Consider the following 23602-nt stretch of genomic DNA (forward strand, 5'->3'; position numbering starts at 1 on the left):
TATCGTTTAACAGTTTCTTGGAAAATCAGTTAACTGTTTTAATCATTAGACTGTCCAAGTTTACAGTTAGGAGCAAAACTGATCGCACACACTTTAAATCAGAATAACTTTTTTAGGCATGGACCAAACGACTCAAATTTTTCTGTAAGGCTAAAAGAATTAGTTTAGTAAATGACATCTAGAAAATATGATGAAAAAATGCATTTGATAGGAATTGTGAAAAACAATAGTAAAAATCGATTTTTACGACCTTTTTAGCTGGGCCAATAACGAAAATTTAAAAGGTGTGTTTGGTCAACTTGTATAAATTATGTACGCTCCGAAAATTTCATTGAAATTGGTTTACGAGTTATAAACGATCAAAACTGGTAAAAATTGCAACTTTTCAAAATTTTCGGTCTTTTTACCACTTTTGATCGTTTATAACTCATAAACCAATTAACCAATTTCATTGAAATTTTCGGAGCGTACATAATTTATACATGTTGACCAAACACATCTTTCAAATTTTCGTTATTGGCCCAGCTAAAACAGTCGTAAAAATCTATTTTTACTTTTGTTTTTCACAATCCCGACAAAATCATTTCCTCAACTACTCCTTCTAGCCTTACAGAGAAATTCAAGTCGTTTGGTCCATTCCTAAAAAAGTTATTCTGAATTAAAGTATGTGTGATCAGTTTTGCTCCTAACTTTATATGCATTTATAGCGTTCATTCAGTGCAATACTCATTTCTTGACACACCGTGTAGCGAAAAATTTCAAAAACAACAGAATTCAATTTTTGATCACGCCAGACTTGGAATTTGTTGAACATACCGCGTACAGCGAAGAATGCCGCCGTAATGATTCGTCGCAGACCGCGACAATCGGTTGAGGCAAAACGGTTCAATTTCTGCACCTGGCGGAGCCGAATGGGAATGCGCCAAAACGAGCAGAAACACATATGAGCGCACGCTCGCCGAATGAACGATGCGCCCCCACGTTCAGGCACGTCGTTGAAATTTGTCATCGATAACCGGTGGCCCTCGTATAATGATCGCCACGCGCGATAGTTTATAGCGGGAGGAAGACGTTGCAATCGCGCAGGGTACGCGCACCGAGCCTTTCGCAGGATCAAAAGATACGGCAGAAAGTCGGCTGGTAATGTCGCCCTTAATTCATACGAGCTAGCGCGTCGTGGAATCTCGTCCCCGGGAGAAAATAAACCGGACGTCGATTAGACCGTAAAACGGAAAAAAAGAACGGATCAAGGAAAAGGAAAGCGGCGGGAACCCGATGTACCTGGCGGAAGAATCACGGCAGATTTTTCATTGCGTGAATTTATTTTTCACTATACCCGGGGAATGAGCGGCGAGCGATCATCTTGACGCTCCTGTACGTTTATACTTAGAGGACCTTCTCGTTAGCTATGTATTACGCTTTAAAAATTTGCTCGAAGATCAATATTTTTTCTTTTTTTTCTGAGGAAACAGTATCTAATAATTATGGTGTGAATCTCGCGTGTAAAACAACAGCGAGATCAATGACTGTCCCAAACCACTCAGCAGTAAACCGATGATATAAGTCGACAGCGGCTCGGAATAAATTGACGATTCATAAATAATGCACAAGTGCTTGCAATTTTTATTCCCCTATAAACCTCAGATTTTCGTAAGCATTAATGTGAATCCCTTTTCTTCTGTCTCGTTGTGAGAAGCTGCTCGGTTGATTCATCCCCGACGTTATGAAACACCCTATACGTGTTCGGCCTTCGACGAGGATCGGAATTTTTGTATTTTTTTGCCGAGAGTCGTTAGGAAGGGCGCGAGAGGGCAGCCCTTTGACGAGAGACGGGCGTCAAAGGACGAAAACGTCGCCCGACAGGAATTTGAGCGCGGCCACCAGCGCCGAAACGATAAACACGGGGGCGCAGGATGGGAGAGGGAGGTCCATGGGGGCCCATGCCAGAAATTCGGATGCCGTAAATCTTACGGGGAGGTCCCCGCGGCCCGTGTTTTTTCTTCTATGCGAGCGGAACGGAGTCGAAGGTCCTTCAGGAAGATGCGCCAAAGGCGAACGCTTCCGACGAGGCACTTTATCATCGTCTACAATTATCGGAAACATCCCGGCCGAATTTTGATCGCCCCCGGCCAATGAAACATTCGTTTAACTCGCTCAACCCACTGCTAATCTTATTCGACTTCCGTCTGCAAAAAAGACTTTTAAAGCTACACTTCACTGTTTAACCCTTATGTCAATATTTAATATTTTCTACGATGTTCGGTAATAATGTAGTCTCCGGACTTCATAGTGTTTCAGTACACATATTTTTATACCTCAAGAATAAATAAATTTATAATTACCCAAGTATAATATAATATGAACGAGAACGTTCACCGGAATTTGCAAAATAAATCAAAAGTGGGGTATTGACATACGAGTTGAAAGGTAGAGAATTGCTTTGTGCAGCCAGTTGTAAAATGACGTTCTTACATTTTCTCCAAACAAACGACACAAGGGTCCGGGTGTTAATAATGCTCGTTTAATATTCCGGGACACGCTCCTTCAGCTTTCATCCTTGAATATTATGTGTACCTCCGCGATAAAGCAACTATCGCCGCGAGAACCGCATCCACTTTATCAATTCATACTTATTTTTCTGATCACGTTCATCGGTTCAGGTTTCATGACCATTACCGGCCTCCTCTAACAACATTGAACAAAAGGAACGGTCCGAGGTAGCCTTCGACTAGCTGTCCCGAACGCGGGGCAAGATTTAACGGAATCTCATAAGAACAAATCACGGTACGGGCTTTTTTCTGCAGGGAGCTCGTGTTTTCGTAGAAAACTGTTCCACGAAGAAGGGGACTAAATTTCATGTTATTGCTAGACGAGTTCCGTGACGCATTAGCATACAATCGCGAAAAAAGGGGTAGCGCACGCATAAACATCGGAGGGAAGCCGCCGGTTCGACGTCAAATCCAGATCGGGCCCGGGACTTTGCCGATCCTATCGATATACCGGTGTATCCCTGCCCCTCCAACCCCCATAGCAACGATCATTTCGCCGACTTAATAGACGTATTGTGCCATGAGGATCGTCGCCGTGGGGACGCGGTATGGAAATTTATACGATCAGAGCCACGATACCGACGAGACTCCAACGAAAGACGTATAATGGGCCTTCCCCTTCAACCACGGCACGACTAAAACTTCAGATTGTCTCGTTGCAGTTTTGATGTCTCAAGCACAGATTTGTCGCTAATGGCAAACTGGGCCCCTCCTCGCTAAACGCGATATTACCGGACTGCAGATTTTATGCATTTGTGGATAAAATCAGTAGGTGCAACATAAAACAGTCGAAAGCTATTAAATATCGATTTTGATATAAATATGAAAGGGCCTAGCAGACTAAGATTGGTCCAGCGGCCACACCCACAATTTTTATTGATATTATGTGGAAAACAATGGTTTTAGGTTAGTTTTAGGTTGAAAGATAACCCCCTAAAATTTTAATTCGCTAACCCTTCGTATAAGGATGGCATGAGGGTACATACCCTTAACTGTATCATTTTTTTTCTCGTTTGTTAATTAAGATATTCACATGAAAAAAAACGAAAATACTCGAACTTACCACCTTCATATCATACATTTTTGTCACCATCGTGATCAAATTATTAAGGGTAGAAAAAATGATTTTAATTTTTTAGGGGTGAGAATTGCAAGCAACTCTTCGAGTGACCACTTCCAAAAAATTCAAGTACAATGTTCTGTTGCTTATCTAACGTATAAGAAAGTTTCAAGATGGTCGGATTGGTGGAACATAGTTAAATATTGAAAAACAAATAAAATTACGTCATTATAATGGTATAATGTACAGTGCAGTGTTTCTTATCAGGATATTAAGTCCCTTCTTGATCAATTATTTCTTTTTAAACGCGACGCATAACATTACATATAAGTAATTTTCTTTCAACCTAAAACCATTGTGTTCCGCACAATATCAATAAAAATTGTGGGTGGGGCCGCTGGACCAATCTTAGTCTGCTAGGCCCTTTGATTTTGAAGATCTGCAGTCTCTAATATTATAAGACACACACAGTCATGTACTTAAATATTATTTTTATAATAATATAGGTAATATCGATTGCAATTGCATTCGGACGCTCACACAACAATTGAAGATCCACCTCTTCAAGGATGAAGTACTATATCTTCGAACGAACATGCTCAATTATTTTTCCGTGAATTCGTTATTTCCAAGTACGCGCACGCAGCTCATTAGTCTGTCAGTTTCGGCGTCTCGATTACTATTATCTATGCTCATTAGTCAATTATCCACAGCACGATTACGCCAACTAGCGATATCCTGCGAAGGTATTATCGACCGATCTCGCTTTTTATCCGCGAAACAATACCACGCGCGTGTAAAAACGATTACGATTGCCGATCGTCGGTGTACATACGATTAAAACAAAAAAAATATGGCCGTCGATGACTCAATAACGAAGAATGCTTCCCTTGCGAGTCCCTAATGATTGCCTCAATATGCATCGCGCGGCGTCCAGCGACGATACAATCTGCGAATCGGCGTCGAAAACACGGAATCGTAGATAATTAAAGATGCATCAGCTTGTCAGCGGACGAAGCTCAAATTGAGAAGCAATTGCGCTTGTAACCAGTTATCGTCGTTCGTTCTACGGTTCTATCGAATGCGAAATTTTTATTTACACAGTTGTCTCTCTTTCCAACAAATTTATGAAATATTCTCGTAATACATTGTCACAGACATTTCTGAATATATTTAGCAAAGTATGAAGAAAGACATTCTTGGAACAGAGATATAAAGTTATCGAAACACGTTTCGTGTCAAATAAATTTCTGTTCCTGTCGCTCGAAAACGTGTGCATTTTGAATAATCACTTTAAAGTTCTTACGTAAAACAGAACTTTACGATGCATAAATTTGTTAAGAAAAATTTTCAAGCACACGTGGGAGACTAGAATAGAATTTAAGGCAAATGTTATTCTGAGCTGATGAAGCCATCGAGTCGACTCTCGAACCTCCGCGAACCTTGATTACTTTATCATCATTTTACACGATGATCCGCGTGTTCCCGGTAAAAGAGCCGGCACTTAATGCGCTACTAGTTTTTATGAAGTTTGAACGTCGTCGGGTCTAGTACTGGCAAGGTTGAACTTAAGTGATTCGTATGCACGGTTGGGAATAGAGGTGTCAGCCTGGGATGCAAAAAGGGGAGTGAATCTTCGTGTACCGGTAGCAAATTAGCATACCGGAGGTGCAATCATTTTTAACAAAGCTATAATAGCCCGAGGACTCGTGCTTCGTCGGATATTATTCTCTTGATAGCAATACTCTGAACCCCTTGATGACGGCGGGCGACTAATGAAAAGGCAACTGTCTTCTGTACAGATTAACACGACTGCGTAATTACCTTCTTCGATTAAAACGACCGTGAAATGCAAATAATCTTCTACTTATTTATGGACGAGTAAAGAACGAGAATACACCCCGTGGCAGAATGTTTCCGATCGGAGACATTGATACGGATTTTAGAGAAAACAGATAAAAGTCTGCTGTATCGAGTGGTATAGTTCGATTTTCCGCTGGACCCTTATTTTTTGAGATAAATTGAAAAATATCCTCAATAATTGGTGCAAAAGTGGTGTCTCTCCATCTTTAACGATTGTTTAAACACGTTTAAACATTCATAATGTATTAATATTGGGTATCTCTGTATTCGGGAAAGTCTACAGAATCTTTTGCTGCAACGAACAATCCAATATCTTATTATAAAAGATCACAATATTTGTTTAAAGTTGAAAAATATGTTTTTTTTCAGAATCAAGTTTCTCAAAAACTGTGCGTCTAGGGGAAAATTAAGGGCAGATTCGGATTTTGTTTATTTTATCGTTTCTTTGTTATAATAAATGGAAGCTTATGTTATATTGTTGTTTTTCATTCTTCAATAAGCCCCTTTTCATTTCCCATCAGTTTTAACTCCATAAAGTAATATTTTATACTTCTAAATTGTGAATGTTTTCTCTAAAATCCGTATCAATGCCTCCGATCGAAAACATTCTGCCACGGGTTGTAGAGCGAGTGAAACAGTGCATGCACTGTTGCTGGGTGCACTTAGTGCACTGTGCATTGTGTAAAATGTCATTGACAATATTGTGATTAAGATCATCCAGGTTTATCTAGCATTTTTACCATTTTCCATTTTCGATACAAATAATTCATTCAATATCGACGTTCACCATTTTGGTCCGATTTGTTTCGTGTTAGAGGTAGTAGAAGAATTTCCGAAACTCACCCTGTTCGGTGCAACAACCGAGAAGTGTGACAACGTTCGGATGACTGCCAAGCTGTTGCATGATCTCCAGCTCGCGGACAAGATCTTCCTTTTCTCGATCGGAAGCACCCTCTTTGACTGTTTTGACGGCGACTAAACGGGTCGTGCCTTGATGACCGGTCAAGTCGTCAGCCTCAGCCTTCCAGACCTAGAATGATGGAAGAACGAGACGTAAACGCGCCACCCTAATAGCGTTTTAATTGTATATTCCGCGGTCCGCGCGGGGGAGGAGCTATTCCACGGAGCAATCCCAAACAGCAGTCCTCACGTACGAAATTGTGTAATAGGTTCATCCAGCCGGGAGGCCATTAATTCAGTTAAACATTCAATCATTTTGGATTTACCGGTGTCGACACACGGAGACAATAATCTGCGAGCTGTTGCGCAAGATGCAATTGAACAATGGGTGAACCTATGATCAACAATCGATTGCGCAATTCCAAAGATTCCATTTAGCCAGAAAATCGCGTCAGTCACGTTCTCAGAACTCTTCTCGATTTTTTGGAAGAGGAAACTGCATGTACACTGTCGATAATTTTACGTTCGAATGGCTTTGTGTTGACAGAAGAGGATTATACACCAGTCGTTGCGCAATTTCTTGTCCAATCCAATGCAGGTGTCTATAATTTCACACGCGAGGATTGCTCGAGGAAAATTTTAAACCGAGGTAAAAATAGACCGTGACGGATAGTGCATGCAAATTTTGAAATCCTGTTCACAACTTCAAGGGGAGCATTTAATCAAAATCAGAAGTTGCAGCGTTCCTCGTGTTCTCAAGAATCCCAAGGCCGCGGCGCCGCGCCGGGATAAAATTCGCGGTTTTGCGAGCGCTGAATGTTTCGCGCTAACTCCAGCGATTTATTATCGCGCGGCCGCCTCGGGACCTGGGCTCAGTGTGTCTGTTCCGCTCGATGTAGAAAATAATGCCTTACCTGGCCGAAGTTTCCTTGCCCGAGGACCGTCTGTAACCTAAGCTTATCTCTAGGAAACTCCCATCTGGATTCCTGCGACGACGGGGGCGGAGGTTTCTCCGCTTCGTGGCACTGCGCGGGAAAAAAAGGCGTTATTGAGTCGCGAGGGCGAGAATTACTTAAAAATCCTCTGGAGAATAAATCTCCCAGGACTGGAGCATCTCTTTCATGTTCTCCGCACGAGGGTTTTTCTTAGATCAAGACTTTACTGTCTTATCACATTATATAATATAGAATAATTATTATATAAATATTTCCGTGAAATTTTTTTGCATAGACGATCGTCTATTTGTATAAGACTAAGTATTTTTATGTTTGAATGACCTTTCGATTGATAGATGGTATAATGTTACAGTAACGTTGCAGCTCAAAAGAAACGTGCGTGCGAATTCACGAAATAAATGTTTACAAGTTCACTATACAACGGAATTCGCAAAGAGCCTGAAACCGATCAGACTCGCGTGAGGTATTGCTTTGGTACTTTATGTAATTGCTCAGTTGGAGATGTAATCACGACTCGATGGGGCTTAAGATAAGAGCGTAATTAGTGGCCGATGTTAGACTTCAAGTATAACTGATTTGTACACTGTTAACTATGCAACTATTTGCCTCTAACATCGATAAGCCAATTGTATCTAGGTCAAAAAATGCAAGTTAAAGGATACTGGAGATCTAAATCAAACTATCCCTCCCGAAATTCAATTTTAAGGTCAAGTCTTTAAGAAAATCTGTACGATCGGCATCAGCAATACCTCCACTTAACACTTTTTATTGCAGAATAAAGTCTTGAAGAAGAAAGACGACTCCAAGATAGTCATTAGTAAGCCATTCGCGCAAATAATTTTTTCGTTATCGGAGCCATTAATCTTTATACAATGGCAACGTTAAGTTCCATCGTAATAGATACGTTGCTTATTGTTAGTGTTAAAATGACAATAGTATCAATGGATAGAATGCGTTTGAATGAATGCGACGATCGAGTACGAGCTACGAGTATAAGTGGGATAATTATTCATTTCCGAATTAGGAATGGAAATTACGAAATAGCCAGTGACCCACGCATAAATTACTGAACGCACGCTTACCAGGTGTTGTATCCTCGGCAGTTTCGTGATCGCCTTCTCGATGGACGTTTTAAAGTCACCGTTTTCAAGGTTCAGCGCGTCCTTCCGGCAACTGATCTCCGACGACGTGTCCGACTCCTCGAGCACCTGCGTGATGAAATTATCGTCATTACGCGACACACCGAATTCGCGAAAACGCCCGTCGCGTGTTACGGTTTAAACGGAATCCCGACTTCCGTCGACCATTTTTGCGACTCACGAAAAATTGGCTCGTTACACATGAAATGGCCGGTTGCTAACAGCAAACGAAATAGGCTTCATTATATTTCACACACTTTTACCAAACAACTAGGTACTTGTCCCTCATTTTTTATCAATTCTTCCTCCAACTCGAACCTCAAATTTTTCATACCATTATGAACAATCCTCGATTTAATGAATATCCAAATACAGAAAAAATTATTAACCAACTTCGACGAAGAAATTCTACGTGTCATACGCCGTTCGAAATGGTACATTATATATATATAGACTGCGGATCTTTATGCAAAATAAAAAATGTCTGCATTGATTGCAAGACGTAGGAGCCAAACAAAAATTTCATTCTACTTTTAATTATCTTGTTAAGGTGAAACTAATACACTGGTGGTCTTAAATCTTTTCAATATCTCCGCTGTTTTAAATTGTACGTATTCATTCTCGTCATAAATGCATAAAATCCGCAGTCTAATTATGTATCAGCAAACATGAAAGACTTTTTCTGGCACGTTTCGCAAGATCGACGTCATAAATTAAACATTCAGTGCGCAACAATTTAAAGTTTACCGTCGATATCCGCCAACAGCGTGACTTCCGTCACCACCTTTACTTTGTTAAATATTTCAACAGCCTTTCACCATTTCCTCATAAAAGACAATTCGTTTTTCGACACACAACGCACGCGAATTCCACAGATAACGCTGACTCGATGGACTTGAAAGTATGCAAAACTGTCAGCGAATATCGTCAAACTGATAAAGTAAAACGAACGGAACGGCATTGAGTCGAATGTGCGACGGATATATGCGAATGTTTGTTTTCTTACTTGACGTGCAAAATCGCTCGCGTGTGTTCGGTTTGCGCTTCTGTTTAGTAGTCATCTCCTGTCTCCTGGAAATAGTTTGTCTCGCCGTACCGAGTACGTCAACCGTATTATCTCGGGAGAAGTAAATTTGTGTCATTGTTCATTTTTATTTCAAGCATTCCGCTTCTGTCGATGTCTTTCATTTTTACTCGGAAATGCGTTGTTCGTCGAGAAACATATAATATTTAAAAGAAAACTAAAATTCCTTTGAATCCGATTATTACGTAAATTTTCAGTACCGAAGTGAACAAAGGGCGCAAAATTCATTTTTCCCGGAGCCTTAAAACGGGTTTGCCGGAATATATTTGTTTGGCCCTTGCGCCACGCTGAATCTTTCTTTTTCCCCGCTCCTTTTTACGTCCACATGACCCTTTGTACCAGCGTACAAGCTCGCGCCAGTGAATGTCCAGTTAAATCGAGATTTACGTCCCCGATTTTTACGGGCAGTTGCGCTAAAAATACTCTCGACCTGTCCCAAATACTTTACAAATCAATATAACCTCGGAGATCCACGTACACCTCTCGTGGTGTACGCTGACAGTGACGCATGTCAGCCGCCATACGGAATATATCTTATTCCGCTGTTCCGTCGTCGGAGAGGATACGATAATCTTTGTCCGACAGCTCTCGCGAATGGGGTTTTTTCTCTCGCGGCCAATTTGCGAGAATCAATTTCAATATTTCCCTTCAAAAGTAACGGTCGTAGTGTTCGCCAGCCGGCGAGTCACGCGATTAAGCGCTTAACGAGAACAATGCCGCGAACAATCTTCGCATTATGTAATTCCGTATTTATTTTCTCATTATGCCGAGGCATTATACTGTCCAATGGATCTAACGATGGGATGTCACGGCGCATTCCCGCTCAAAGGAAGACACCGGGGTAATCCTCGTCATATGGTGAACCTGGCGATCATAATTGTTGATTCAACGATCGCTGATAGCGAGTCATTCGCCAGCCTCGCGAGTAATGATCATTCGACGACCGAGTCGGCCATTCGTCGCGGGATCAGGGACGAACTAGCTCTGAAAAACCAGTAAATCGCTTCACAATGCTCGATTCAGTTTATCAACGACGTCCATTAATGTTTTTGCAGCGGGACAGACGAGGTGACGCGTCGCGCAAATGGCTCTCGTATTTAGGGAACATTTTTAAACATTCGATGCAAACGATTGCTGGCGTTTTTTTTCTTACAAAACACGAATGCCTCAATGGTACTATTTTAAGACTTGTAAAGAAATTCTTTCCACGATTTAAATAATTCAGATGGATATTGAGTGGTATCGCTTTTTCAAAATTATGCAAACGTTTCATTCGTATTCTCTTGAATTAATGTATTTTTACAATCCTGTTCCATAAGTAACAGATAACTATTTATCTTCTCTTTGATGGTCATAAATAAAAAGTAACACGTTCAGTGGATAAATTCGACGTTTAAGAGAGAATATAGACAGTTCGAAAATACGAACATCATCTTTTGTTGTTTTGGTATTGAGGGATTTAAATCAGATAAGCCTCGACACTAATCGATATTTCCAATTAAATCGTGTTTTTATCAGAATGTCGATCTAGATAAATTCTGTGACCAGACGGAGACTGAATATAGCCACATTACTTACTGAAAGCCGGTTAGTATGAATCTTAATAACTGCACTATAGGGTAACTGCACCAGTGAATAAACGGGCACCAGTAAATGAACGCTTTTGTATATTTCAACAAATTTTAAACCGCACGGCATACTAGCGATAATGACTCTTGGGCCAATGGAATATATGACTCTTTTTCGTAGCTGTATTCCTATTGGTTTAGATTGGTCCATTGACCATTAGTTTCTAAGATGGCCTATTTTCACCAAGTGCGTTGGGTGTGTGCAACAGAGCTAAAACTAGTAAGGTATGTGTACACGACCTTTTCTTTTACACACGAGTTTTTATACTTTTCTGTTACACACGAGATAAAAGTTACTAACAATATAGATGTACGAGGGTTTAAATATTGAATATAAATCACAAAAATAGCTATAAAATGAATATTTCGTTAAAAATTCGTTGTGTCTATTCACTGGTCCAGGATATTATTCATAGCCCAGTCAATGAACAGAGTGTTCATGAAGTGACAACATGGTAGAATGTGAAAAAGGAAAGGTATGGAAATGGCCAGAGATTCCAGATACGGTTTGGTACAAGAGACAGGATGTTTTAACAAAGATAACGGAGCCAAAGAAAATTAATTCTAGCGGATTTTTTGTGATTAAAGAGTTAAATAAATAGGAGAATATTGTTTAGTAATTTTGTTCAGTCATTGGACCATCATTGTGCAATTACTAGAATGTAGTGTTCATTGACTGGTATTTTTTATATTTTTTATTTAACGTTTAATAAAGAAAAATAATGATAATTTCATTTTATTTGTGTTCATTTATTTATGACAAATGAAGTATAGGGAGCCATTTGGCATATATGAGATTCCTTTAATTCACACATATTTTTGTAAAATAAAATATCTTCCTGAACGATTTCTTAAATGTTTATTCACTGGTGCAGTTACCCTATTGAGAAATAACTTAAATGGCGAACATCGTCATCGCTGTTTATAATTTTTCATGGAATCCTCAAGTTACGTATCATAAAGTGTAAAACACAGAGGCCGATTAGTAACGTGTTCAAAAATATTTTCACAGCTACAATTTATCATGCAGGTTGCCAACGAATGGTTAAGTTTTACCGTTTCGTCTCAGTTCTATCGAAAGTTCCTCGATTACGTCAGAAAAATGACAGAACGTCACGCGGAGGCTAATCATCGGAACCGGTGAACCTGACGTTACACGAGGGACCATTCCGCGACCGCGAGATTACACGAAAGCCTCTCGGTTAATGGCCGGATAATAAATGCTGCTGGCCGATGATAATCCGCGGGGCTGCGTAACGGTACATAAGTGGCACCACCATACGATTTGCGTTTCGATTTAGCGATCATCGGCCAGATACGGTTCACAGCGACCGCGGCCGTAAATCATGTGTTTTTGCCGGCAGGGAACGTTCTCGGTCCTGCTGACCGAGAGGAAACCGAGACGGGAATCACGGCCAATAAAAATGAAAGGTTCAACGGTTCAAGGATATCATTTCGACCGTTCTTCCTCCTGCCGGCTAAGGCGGTCAAAGATGTTCGCTTGCGATTCACCCGATCGATCCGATTAATGTCTTGTTAGATTGAAATTCTACGAATTCGGCCACATGTTCCGCCGTTTTTCTACTTTTATATATTCCAAGTGTTGTAATATATGCTCACAATGAAGCAACGACAAGCAACTCCCCGTTGATGTTCCGTGTTTTTTGAAAAAACCACCAGGTGATCGTGTTCGCTACGATTCAGTCGAGTGAATTGATTAATGTGTTCGATGCAAATTCTATGAATTCGAGAACAAGTTCCGCCGTTCCTCTATTTTTATATATTTCACACGGTGTAATAATGATTATAATGAAGCGACGACAAGCAACTCCCCGTTCGTGTTCCATGTTTCTTTGAAAAACTGCCAGTTAGCGGAGAACGCGTTTCGACATTTTTCTGTTTTGATATATTCCATCTATTGCAATGTACATAACGAGAAATTCTCTGTTGATGTTCCACGTTCCTGCAAAAATTGCCGCTTTTTATCGGAAGCGGTGAAGATCAAAGGAAAATAGGAAACAGCTGCAAGAAGCAAATCTTCTTCAGTCACCGTTAGCAGCTCGGAACAAGCTGACTTGCGCGTGAACAGCTTATTGCTGGCAGCAAGTGTAGTCTTCGAACCGAGTGAAACGCCAAATGTTTATCAGATTGCATTACTTTGGTGTGAACAAATAGTATTATTTTTCTACGATCTTTTGTGCAATTTAAATTCGAGGATAATTAATGATTTTGGTGCATTTAACGCCGACATATTTGATGAAACATTTGCATCAACATGTTTTACTCATCTGCTTGGTGCGAGTCCTACGAACTTTAATGAGATATTTCTCATTTTCTTTAAACTCAACTATTTGTCCGTACAAAAGGTACTGACATGAAGAAAAATGACTTTTTTATGGGAGTAATAAATCACACGTCAACTTTCACGGTCGCCGGTGACCGATGCAACCAATTTACTTTGAATTACTTATGACAAAAGGGATAACGTGAGAATCTTTTAGTGACTGGAGAAAATCACAGTTCTATTACTTCCCTGTTATCACTGCTCCGGAAGTATAATGACGTAACTGTAAAATTTTGTGAAATTGACTTTATTGTGTTGGCGGGTTCAAAAATGCATTTACTAGATGTTTGTAAATCGACATATTTGTACTTACAAAATTCACCACGGGAGGGAAGATCCGTCATTATAACCGGCATGCTTATTTACGTTCCCCAATAATAACAATAATTTACCCAATAATAGCAATAATAACCCACAATGTCTATAAACTACTCTCATAGAAGAATTAAACCGAATCTATAGGTCATTCTATTCAGACAAATTGGAATTATTTTTCTTTTGCTTGTCCTGTAAAATATCAATTTTTGCAGTTGTGTCATTATACTGCCGGAGCAGCGGTATATCGTGGTCACATAAAATAAATTCAAAACAGCGATCAATACCCGCTAACCACAACTCGAAAAGCCATTTCATGTGTACCCAGTCATCTTCTACCAAAGTTTCACCTTCACGACACAGGTGGTAGTGGAAAAGCCCGCGTAACCGATAAAGAACAGGCTGCTACCCGCATTTCAAAAATATACGGAGCGAAAAGTAAGGAGGTCACTGACACCAGCCTTATTCCTCCACCTCCGCAAACTTTCACGCGTGGAGTCTGGCCACCGAACCAGCGCCGAAGATCACAAGAGTCCACTTTCATTCAACGACCTATATGTATAATAACGTATATGCATACGTGGACAAAATATAGAACTTTCTACCGTCGCGTTGTCGCGTCGCGTTGGGTCCGTACGACCTGGTTTCGCCCGGTGACACTCACCTTACGATTCCTAAGTATCAGTCTTCTGAGAATGAGACCAACGCCGACGGCGATGGGGAACACGACGAGGGTCGCCAGGATGTAGCTGACCACAGCGACGGTCTCCTGGGTCGCGATGACGTCGCCATCGTGTCGCTTCGATATCACTTCACTGATATTCACCGACTCCCTGGGACTGACCGATATCAGTCCGGTCTCGAAGAACGTCCTGTTCAGTTCGTCCGGGTACACGGAGACATTGTATTCCGGCAGGATCGCGTGATTATAGATGGGCCTGTGTCTGGTCCTGTTGTTCATCGACCCTCTTCCAGGGCCCGTCGGCGGGACGTGCGTGGACGATTCTCGGCTATCCTCGTGTCTGTCCCTTCTCGTGGTCTCGGGAACGGGGACACGAGTGGGTCCGGTGGCATCGTTCGAGACACTTTTCGGCGTGACCGTGTCGTTGACTTTCTCGGTCGTTCTGGAAACCGGCTGCTTCGGGTGCACCGGAAGCTCCACTCGCCGTTCCGATCCGCGGGAGAACGAGTTCATGGGGCCGCTGCCGTTAAAGATGTCCGAGTCGTTATACAGTTGCATGATAGGCAGTACGTCGTCTTTGTCCTTCGACTTGTCGGACAGGTTCCGTCCCCTAACTTCCGGCGACCTCTCCCCGGATAAACGTTTCCGTGGATCCGTGGTACTTTGGTCCTGCGGCATCGTCGATATCTCGATTTGCACTGTGGTCATCGGCGTGGTCGTCTCCGTCGTGCTCGCGTTCTTCGATCGATACATCTTCTGGATCTCGGACGGATCCATGTTCGCGATTTCGAACGAGTCCGGCGCGGTCGTTTTCGAGTCCGTCACCTGGCTGACGGGCTCGGTCGGCTGCAAGGTGAAAGTCTCCTTCTCGACTGGCGCTCGTACCGTTTCCGTGATTATTCTGGGTGTAACTGGAAAAACTGGCGCCGGCATCGGCGTGGTGGTCGTTTCTTTGGGCTCGGTCGTTTCGTCGACCGCCGCGGCGGCGGTCACTGTCACGGTCGACGAACCGCTTCCGTTCTCGGTGGCATTATGCGCCGCGCTATCCCCAGCGGACGCGTTGCTCCCGCTGCTCGCGGGCACACTTTCGTTTTCACTCGGCGACAAGCTTAATTGGTCTTTGGTATTCACCTGGACATTCCCACCGATCGAGCCGACCAGCCTGGTGAAATTTCCCCGGCCGGTGATATTAACGACCGGCAGCAAAGTGGTCGGATCGATCACCTCGACACTCGGCAATGTTCTCTGCTCCATCGCGACACTGTCCGCCACCGTCATTTTTCCCACAACAATACCCTCGGTAGTCCTATTCACTCGTCCTTCTTCCACATCATCCGAATTCCTCTCGATCTCCGAACTCTTCTTTTCGGACCCATTCACCAGAACTTTCCCTCCTTTCACCCTCCTGACCGATCCTGTCTGTCCATTCGGCCTTCTCCTCTTGGCGACCACCAGACCAGCCTCCTCGTCTAATCCGCCCCCGATCCGCTGATTGAGCACCGCGCTGGCCGACTTCCTTCTGTCCCTGAAACCCTCTAGGTCGGTGTTCCTGGTTTTAGTGTGATTCCATCGGACGGCGCCCCTGCTGGCGACTTCCCTCGGGCTGCTCTTGTTTACGGTCAGCTGCTGCGGCGAGCCTCTGTTGACCGCTTGTTCCTCCGTCTGTTGCGCGACTGTAACTACTTTCCTTTGCCGTTCCCCCACCAATGGCAGACCAACGGACGCTCCACCGGCTGTGACTGCTTCGACGGTCGTGCCGGCACTGAGTTCCGCCGGCGCTCGGTCCGCCTCTATACCACTACCGGCACGAGGAAGCTGAAGAAGAGACGGCGGTGGCGGCGGTGGCTGACGCCGCAGCGCTGATCCGGTCGTTATCTCGGTCGTACCGGGACCTCCTTGTTCCTCTCTGCTTAACCCAGGTCCGGTGTAGTTGCGCAATAGCCGCGTCACGTTCGTTATCGTGTAAGCGTACACGTGCTGCTGCTGTTGTTCCTGATGTCGATGCTGCTCCCGATCCCGATTCCCTTCGCTGGCTCCCTTATCCTTGCCCGTACCAATACGATGCTTCAGCTCCCGATGTCGAGGCTTCGACCGCGTCGTCGTCGTCGTCGTCGTCGTCGGTACCTCGATCATGGTCGTGGTGGTGCTGCTCGTGTCGATCCCGCCGCCGTTCACCAACACGCCGCTGCTGCTTGCAGTCCCAGGATCGTTGCGAGTAGTGGGAACATCGCCGGAAGCGCCGCTGCGAACTCGTTTCTCCGTGGAATCGACCGGTTTAACGGTATACCTCTCCTCCAGGCTCCCGTCGGTCACGATTATCCTCAGGGTAGACGTTTCCGGTGATGTCCACTCGATTCGAAACGGTTCCGTTGTCGATCGACCGATCTTGTCCCGGGACGTCGAGGTCTCGATGTTGTTGCTCTCGCGGCCGCTCGGTACGCGAGGCTGATCCCCTAGAGTCCTGTCGTTCTTCTTCGCGAGATCGAAGTTGCTGTTCACGTCGATCCTCCTTATCCTCTGTTCCGTGTGATCTCCGTACATCTCGGACGAAGAGGACGCCGTGTCGTCGACATCCTGAGATCTCGCATCCAAGATCACGGACGAGTTGTCCGAGTTCTTTGTCTTCGACTGGTCCACGCGGTTCAGAGCCGTGTCGCTCGAGATATCCGCGGGTCGCTCCCTAAAACTGATTTCACTTTCCTCGGACGGCTTGTCCGCGTTCGCGGAAACAGGCTGCTGCCGGCCGGGTATCTGGGTCGAATTGGTGGCATTCCTCGTTTCAGCGAGCACGTGGGCAGCGGCACTTCCTCTCTCGTGCCGCAGCTGGTCCTGCGTGACAGCGTGAGCGGACGGGTTATCGTCGCCAGACTGATCGCCAGTCGCGTTTCTGCTGGCGTCGATCGTCGCGATGACGTTCGAGGCGATCGTGGGATCCGTCGGCCGGCTCTTTTTGTAGTGTAACTCAGTCTCCGAGATTCGGAACGCGTTCTTCAGCTTCGAGACCTTGTTCTTCTCGACGATCTGCTTCTCCACCGCGATGTTCATTTCCTCGTTCACGATCTCCTCGGGCTGCTGCACCGGGACCGGCGTTGTACCGAACCTCTTCATCGAGTATCTTCGACGCGAGCTAGCTACGGTCGCTGCTGTCGGCGTCGCGTCCACGGAGTTGTTCCCCGTGCTGTTCTGCGTCTCCGGTTGGATCTTCTGGCCGAAGTAGAGGAACTGCGACATGTCCTCAACGGGGATGTTACTCTCCACCGGCCTGAAGTAGTTGTACAGGGACTCGGGCATCGACACGATGTTCCGCTTGCGAGTTTCCGTTTCTTTCGGCGATGAAGTCGTTGGGGAGAACGGGATCGACGAAGAATTTCTATGGCCTGTCAAATAATTGCTTCTCGTGTTACTGGGGCTCGGCTTGTCCTCCATGCTCGGCACACCGAAGCTCTCGTTGCTCGGCTTCCTCAAGCTGGACACCTCCGCCACCTGCTTCCCTTCAACATCCTTCGAGACGACCTCTCCGCTCTTCGAGTCCTCGGCGACGATCTTCCTCGACGATTCCAACGGTTCTTCGTCCACAGACTGCTCCGCCTTCTCGCCCCCGGACACTGTCAAGTACATCCCGTGCCTCGTTTCTTGGGCCTCCAACACGTCCGGTGAATCTTTCAGGCCTGCTTCAGGTGGTCGAGATGCGCGATTAGGATTCCGAGCTTCGATCGGACGCTGGTTCAGGATCTGACGTCTTCGAGCCGCCAGGATGCTTCGCAGAGCTTGCTCCCGCTTTGCTTTCGACGACGGCAGCTCCGCTTGCAGGGACATCCGACCCTGACGATGATCGCCTACCGGGGAATCTGAAAGCAGAGTTTTCGGAACGTTAGACTAGTTTAACGAGATCCTTGTTGTCTGTGAAGTATCGGATGTTCGTCGAATATAAGTGATTTTCCGTGTACAGAGGGTGATCAAACTATTCGAGTCAATTGAATTGAGACAGTCAATTTTTATTTTAATGTTTAACTAAGCCGAATACTTGGTATTTTTATAAAGTGTTTGTTAATCAAGATTAATTATTCCACCACTCCAGATCTGATTCTGAATATCTGACTATAAGGAAGGCTTCAAGTGTTGCTTGTTTGAAACATGAAATAAATATTCTGTCCCGTAGGTTCAATTTGCAAGCAAGCGTGTAAATGTGCGTGCGCGCGCGAAATAATATAAAACCATGTAGAACACGAGGAAAGTATCTTTGACATACTTGATCGATGAATAACATTTTACGACTTCCTCGAAGCTTTCATTTCTGACACGTTCTCAGCCTCCACCATATCCAGTTTGAACTTATTACAACAAGACACAGTAATTTCGTCCTTTTTATCCTTTTACCCATTTATGCAAGGAGAAATTTGATCACTCAATCAGCGCGTTTAGTTGAAAAGCTTCGGCACGAATTCCGTATCGTCGAGACGGCGGCGCATACGATGACAGAAAGTGACTAAAAGCGTCGGAGGTTTTCATTTTATGGATCGGTGTGCCGTTGCAGAGATCGTATCGCAGTCGTATCGCATTGTTCATGCTTCAAAGTATCCGGCCGGGACGAGCCCAATCCTAGCATGCGGTTAATTCAATTACACCGGGGGACCGCGGTGCTAATCATTCGATATTTCTCGGCGAGCAACGTCTTTATTATGCGCGGCGGTTACCAGGCAATCGGCTCGAATGTGTTTACATAGAATTATAGAGCAATAACGGAGCGTCCGCGGTGTTCACTGATCTCGATGTGAATAATTGGTCGCAGTAGAGCGCCGCCGTATAATCACGACGTGCAATGCCCGTTTCGTTCCGGCACTATTCGTAAAGGGAAAGTTCGGATAATGTAAACGGATCTGTAACAATGCATCGAGAAGCGGCAGAACGGATAATCGTTACATCAACTCGAACGTATAATATATGTATTCAATATTTTCGTCCGAGTGTCTCGAACGCGGAATATTTTTTCGACCAGCAGCAAAAATTCGAAAGGTGTAATGACACTCGGCGAATTGATCGTTTCACTATATTCCACTGACATTTAAACTTCAATCGACCCCCGCGGGCCATTAATCGGTCGTTGACGGGTGTTTCTCCTACGCTATTCGCATTGTAGGTTCGCGGTTTCCGGCCTCGTTGATGCGAAGGTTGCTATCCTCGAATATTTGTTCCTGAAACGATATTTAATACGTACAAATTGAAACAAATACTTCCATCGAGAGTGTGAACATTTAAATTCTGTCCCTTCACTTTCTATTTCAGAAATATTGGCTGAAGACCGGGTTCGTCTTCCTAGTTTCCATAAAGGTTACATAAGTTTCGTACGATTTGCGATATAGGAAACTGTTTGCAGTCACGAAACGCATAGACGGGGTCCGTCGACCCCATTGCATATTAAAATTGCTGAACGAAGGGACTCGATGATTATCGCCGAGCGTATCGTCGACACGATTTCCATGAGATTCCATATAAATTGGCACGGTCAGACGTCCAATGGAGAGAGAGAAACAGAATGCGAGTGAGAACGAATCCACGAGAGGAGGCAGCTGTGAGTCCTCTTCGAAAGAACGGGACGCTCATCGGGGTCGCGGATGTCTGGCTCTGGTCTTGTTATTCTTTTCTCCTTTCTTTCCTCGGTTCCAGAGTGGCCCTGTACCGTTACTTCACGGTTCCGTACGCGACGAATGTTTGTTTCTTTGCGCCTTCTCCGTCTCGTTCGGCCCCGTCATGCCGGTGAAATTCTTTGGAGTCACGATCCGATTAAAATCTACCGGTGAATCCGAGGTGCGCGCCACGCGGCAGATTCGGAGCACCGTTAGAATCGATCGCGTGTGTGATCAAGGACTATGTCTAATCTGTCGTCCCATTAACTTCGTAACGACCTTGTTGAAAATCTCGAAATGGTTTATTTTCTGACTGAAAGTTCTTTCTTAACCCTTAGCACTGGAGTGGCGACTCTGAAGCGCCACTAAAAATTGCTGTATCATTATACAAAGTATCATTTACGTTACTAAATATGTTAGTGTCTATTCAATTACTAAACATTTAAGTATTGCGTGAGGTATTATATCAATTTCATATTCATACAAAGAAAAGAATTAATATAGAATGGAATTATTCTAGGTCGAAAGAAATGTTTAATTTTCCAGTTAAAATAGGTCCGAGTGCAAAGGGTTAATCCTCATCCGTCGTTCATTTCACGAACCGAATCTGTCCCTCCGTGTCAAATTGACACGGTGATAAAAAATCGACAAAATGGCAAGGCAAACAGTTATTTTTCGATGTTTTTTTAGTCAAATTGATGATTACTTAACATTTACTTAGGTTTTCCGGTTATGTGTTTTGCATTAAAGAAATAAAAGTCACGAAGTTTCAGGAAAATTTACCTACAAATAAAAGGGAACAGTGAAACTTGTTTCGGGAAAACTGTGTCAAATTGACACGAGGGGCGAATGAGGGTTAAATATTTTTCTAACCTCACTACATTTTCAAATCGTACCTACTCATTTCCGTCATAAATTCAGAAAATCCGCAGTGTGTTTGTTATTGGTTTGACTTGCAAAATATTAAGGTTCTTTTGAGACGCGATTACACGAGAACAGTTTCAGAACTGAGCCTTGAACATTTGGAGTTGCAATATGCCAGTGTGCCAAGTGCTCGCGAAAAATCTCGTGCAGTATCTGATCGGAAGTTCAAGTACGATAAACGGGCCCTGTGCTCGATGCCACTAACGGTACCATCGGATCCTTTCTCTTTCTATTGCCGTTGTATCTGCAATCACGATGAAAGTCCTCCTCTTGTCTACAAGCACGGACTGACTTGACCTAAGACCCAGGTACTTGATCAACTAAATTCTTTTCTCACAATCCGCCGGCCGTTCACTGTTGCTGATGTTAATCGTTTGTACGGATAATTGTCGCTGTCGCGCGGCGTCGATAACTTAAAATCAAAATCGTGTCGCTGATCTCTCGTTGATCTCTCTTAGACATTCGTCTGACTGCTGGCTGCATTATGTGTGCACACAGTTTTACTTACACACTTTCAATTCGCTGTAGTAGTTAATTGATACACGATGCTGCACCTTGTTCTTCTTTTCATATTTTATCAACGTGTATGAAGCTTGAATTCTTCACTGATGAACAATGAGGAACATTAACAAATTTTTGTGAACTTTAGTCTGGCCCTGAATAAAAGTCTGACTCTAAATAAAAGAAAGGTTTGATTGAGTAAAATGTATTATTCGGATAATTCACAGTAAAATCAATAATGCCGTTGCACAGAGTGCAACAGTTTCGAAGAAAGGAAGTAGGCTGACCCTTCAGGTAGCCACCGAAGCTAACGGTCTCCTTCAATGAAGAAAGGATACGGTCGAAGTCAAGTGTCAAGGTCTCGGGTCAAACCACTTTATAAAGACAGACGAGGATAGATCTCTATCACGGTGGACGATACGACAAAGAGAAAAGAGGAAAGGGTGTGATAACGCTATAGCGGTATCTCAAGGTAATTACACGGTACCGGTTTCCTTATAAGCATCCAGAAATAAAAGAAGTCACCGCTACCTCGCCGCGCACACAAACAACCAATCCCGAACGCCCGCTTCAATTTTTTTCCCGATTTTGTTTGCAGACTGAGATACCTAACAGTATATTCGCAAACCTGACTTTCGCCACTATCGAGAACGGAATGCAATCTCGTTCAACCGAATTCCAAAAGTAGTATTCAAATTCTACAAACTTCATTTACAAAAACTCGATTTATGGACGTACTTTAGAAATTAACGAATTTTTGACACATTACCGACCGGTGATTATTGCATAATTTTGAAAAATCTTTGGTACACGGCTAAACACTTTTTAATGGAACCTTGAATAGCAACAGCAATTTTCATTGTGAACTAACAAGTCGCCCTCAATAACGTCATCTAATAGTTTCATTTAAGATTGCAATGTAACAGAAGATTTCTATGTTTTCTTTTGGTAGAGCACAATTATTGAAAATCCTATTAATAGGCTTCCGGTAGGTAAAGTGTTAAGTTCGAATGCTTGAGCTACTACACGAAAATATTGAAAAAACTTCATAATTTATATGTATATACATATTTTTGTTTGCATGGATTGCCGAGGCAGTATGAAATATTGGAAATGAAGCAGGAGGTAATGAATAAAGTCTTATAAGCGTTTGTTGATATCTGCCCAGCCATAAAAATATGATTACACGTTCGGTGAGTAAACAGTCCGCACTTTAAGCGATTAAATGCAAACACGTGCGTCATTTTTGCCGAGACATTGAACGGAGGAAGAGTAAACATTTGGTTTGAAGTCACCTTGATCATGTTTGATATTGCTGATAGTAAGTGGCTTTTTTCACTGGCGGAACCGATTGCAATACGTCGATATCTTTCCGAGGACATTTTTCAAATATAAGATATTGACTGCAGGATATTCAATTTCCGTAAGATATCGCAAAACGAGAAAGAAATGTAAAGAAGTCGATAGACGGGAATCAAAGATATTTCCAAGTAATACAGTGTAAGGAAACATTGACAAGAAAATAGAAATGATTTTCAACGATTGCGTTGAAAATTGTCTGTGTAGCTTGTTGGGTTCGGTCACGAAGCAATAAGAACCAGTAACACCCTCGTGGCATTACAATTAAGGGTGAATAGTAAATCTCGCGGTTCTTCCGGCAACACGTCTCGTTGCGTTGCATTACTACCGCGCGAGTCTTCCCACATCGCGATAATTTACACTTTTAGCAGAGCGTGTACCCTCTGGGAGGGACAAAATTTTATCTGTGGCTGGCGACGCATAAGAGTGACCGCATCGGCCACTTACGTCTCCATATGTACGCGCATAAGTTACAAGCCCACGACACGTGGAAAGCAGACTTAAATGCGGGGGACCACTTCCTTCGTAAATCATTGTTGGCGGGAAAAGGTCTCTGTGCGAGCCTAACACAGATGTCTCGTCGTTTCCTCCGCAAATACGAACTTTCGATTAATTTTCGTCGTTTTTCACGCTTACCTCTGCGAAACCCCAATGACGGTGTATCACTGATATTA

At 43.5% G+C, this 23602-nt stretch overlaps 1 protein-coding gene across 3 annotated transcripts in view; it reads right to left on the reverse strand.

Annotated features, from left to right (window-relative positions):
- LOC143207872 (uncharacterized) overlaps window positions 1-23602 on the reverse strand; it is a 249287-nt gene that overhangs the window by 9646 nt on the left and 216039 nt on the right. For all 3 annotated transcript variants that reach the window (XM_076421731.1, XM_076421730.1, XM_076421732.1), the window contains exons 2-5: window positions 14503-18368; window positions 8411-8536; window positions 7287-7397; window positions 6316-6502 (exon numbers count right to left, since the gene is read on the reverse strand). In XM_076421731.1, the coding sequence (XP_076277846.1) occupies window positions 6316-6502; window positions 7287-7397; window positions 8411-8536; window positions 14503-18368 (4290 nt within the window). The remainder of the gene's footprint in view (window positions 1-6315; window positions 6503-7286; window positions 7398-8410; window positions 8537-14502; window positions 18369-23602) is intronic.

This window comes from Lasioglossum baleicum, chromosome 4, assembly GCF_051020765.1.
Source record: "Lasioglossum baleicum chromosome 4, iyLasBale1, whole genome shotgun sequence".
NCBI lineage: Eukaryota > Metazoa > Arthropoda > Insecta > Hymenoptera > Halictidae > Lasioglossum > Lasioglossum baleicum.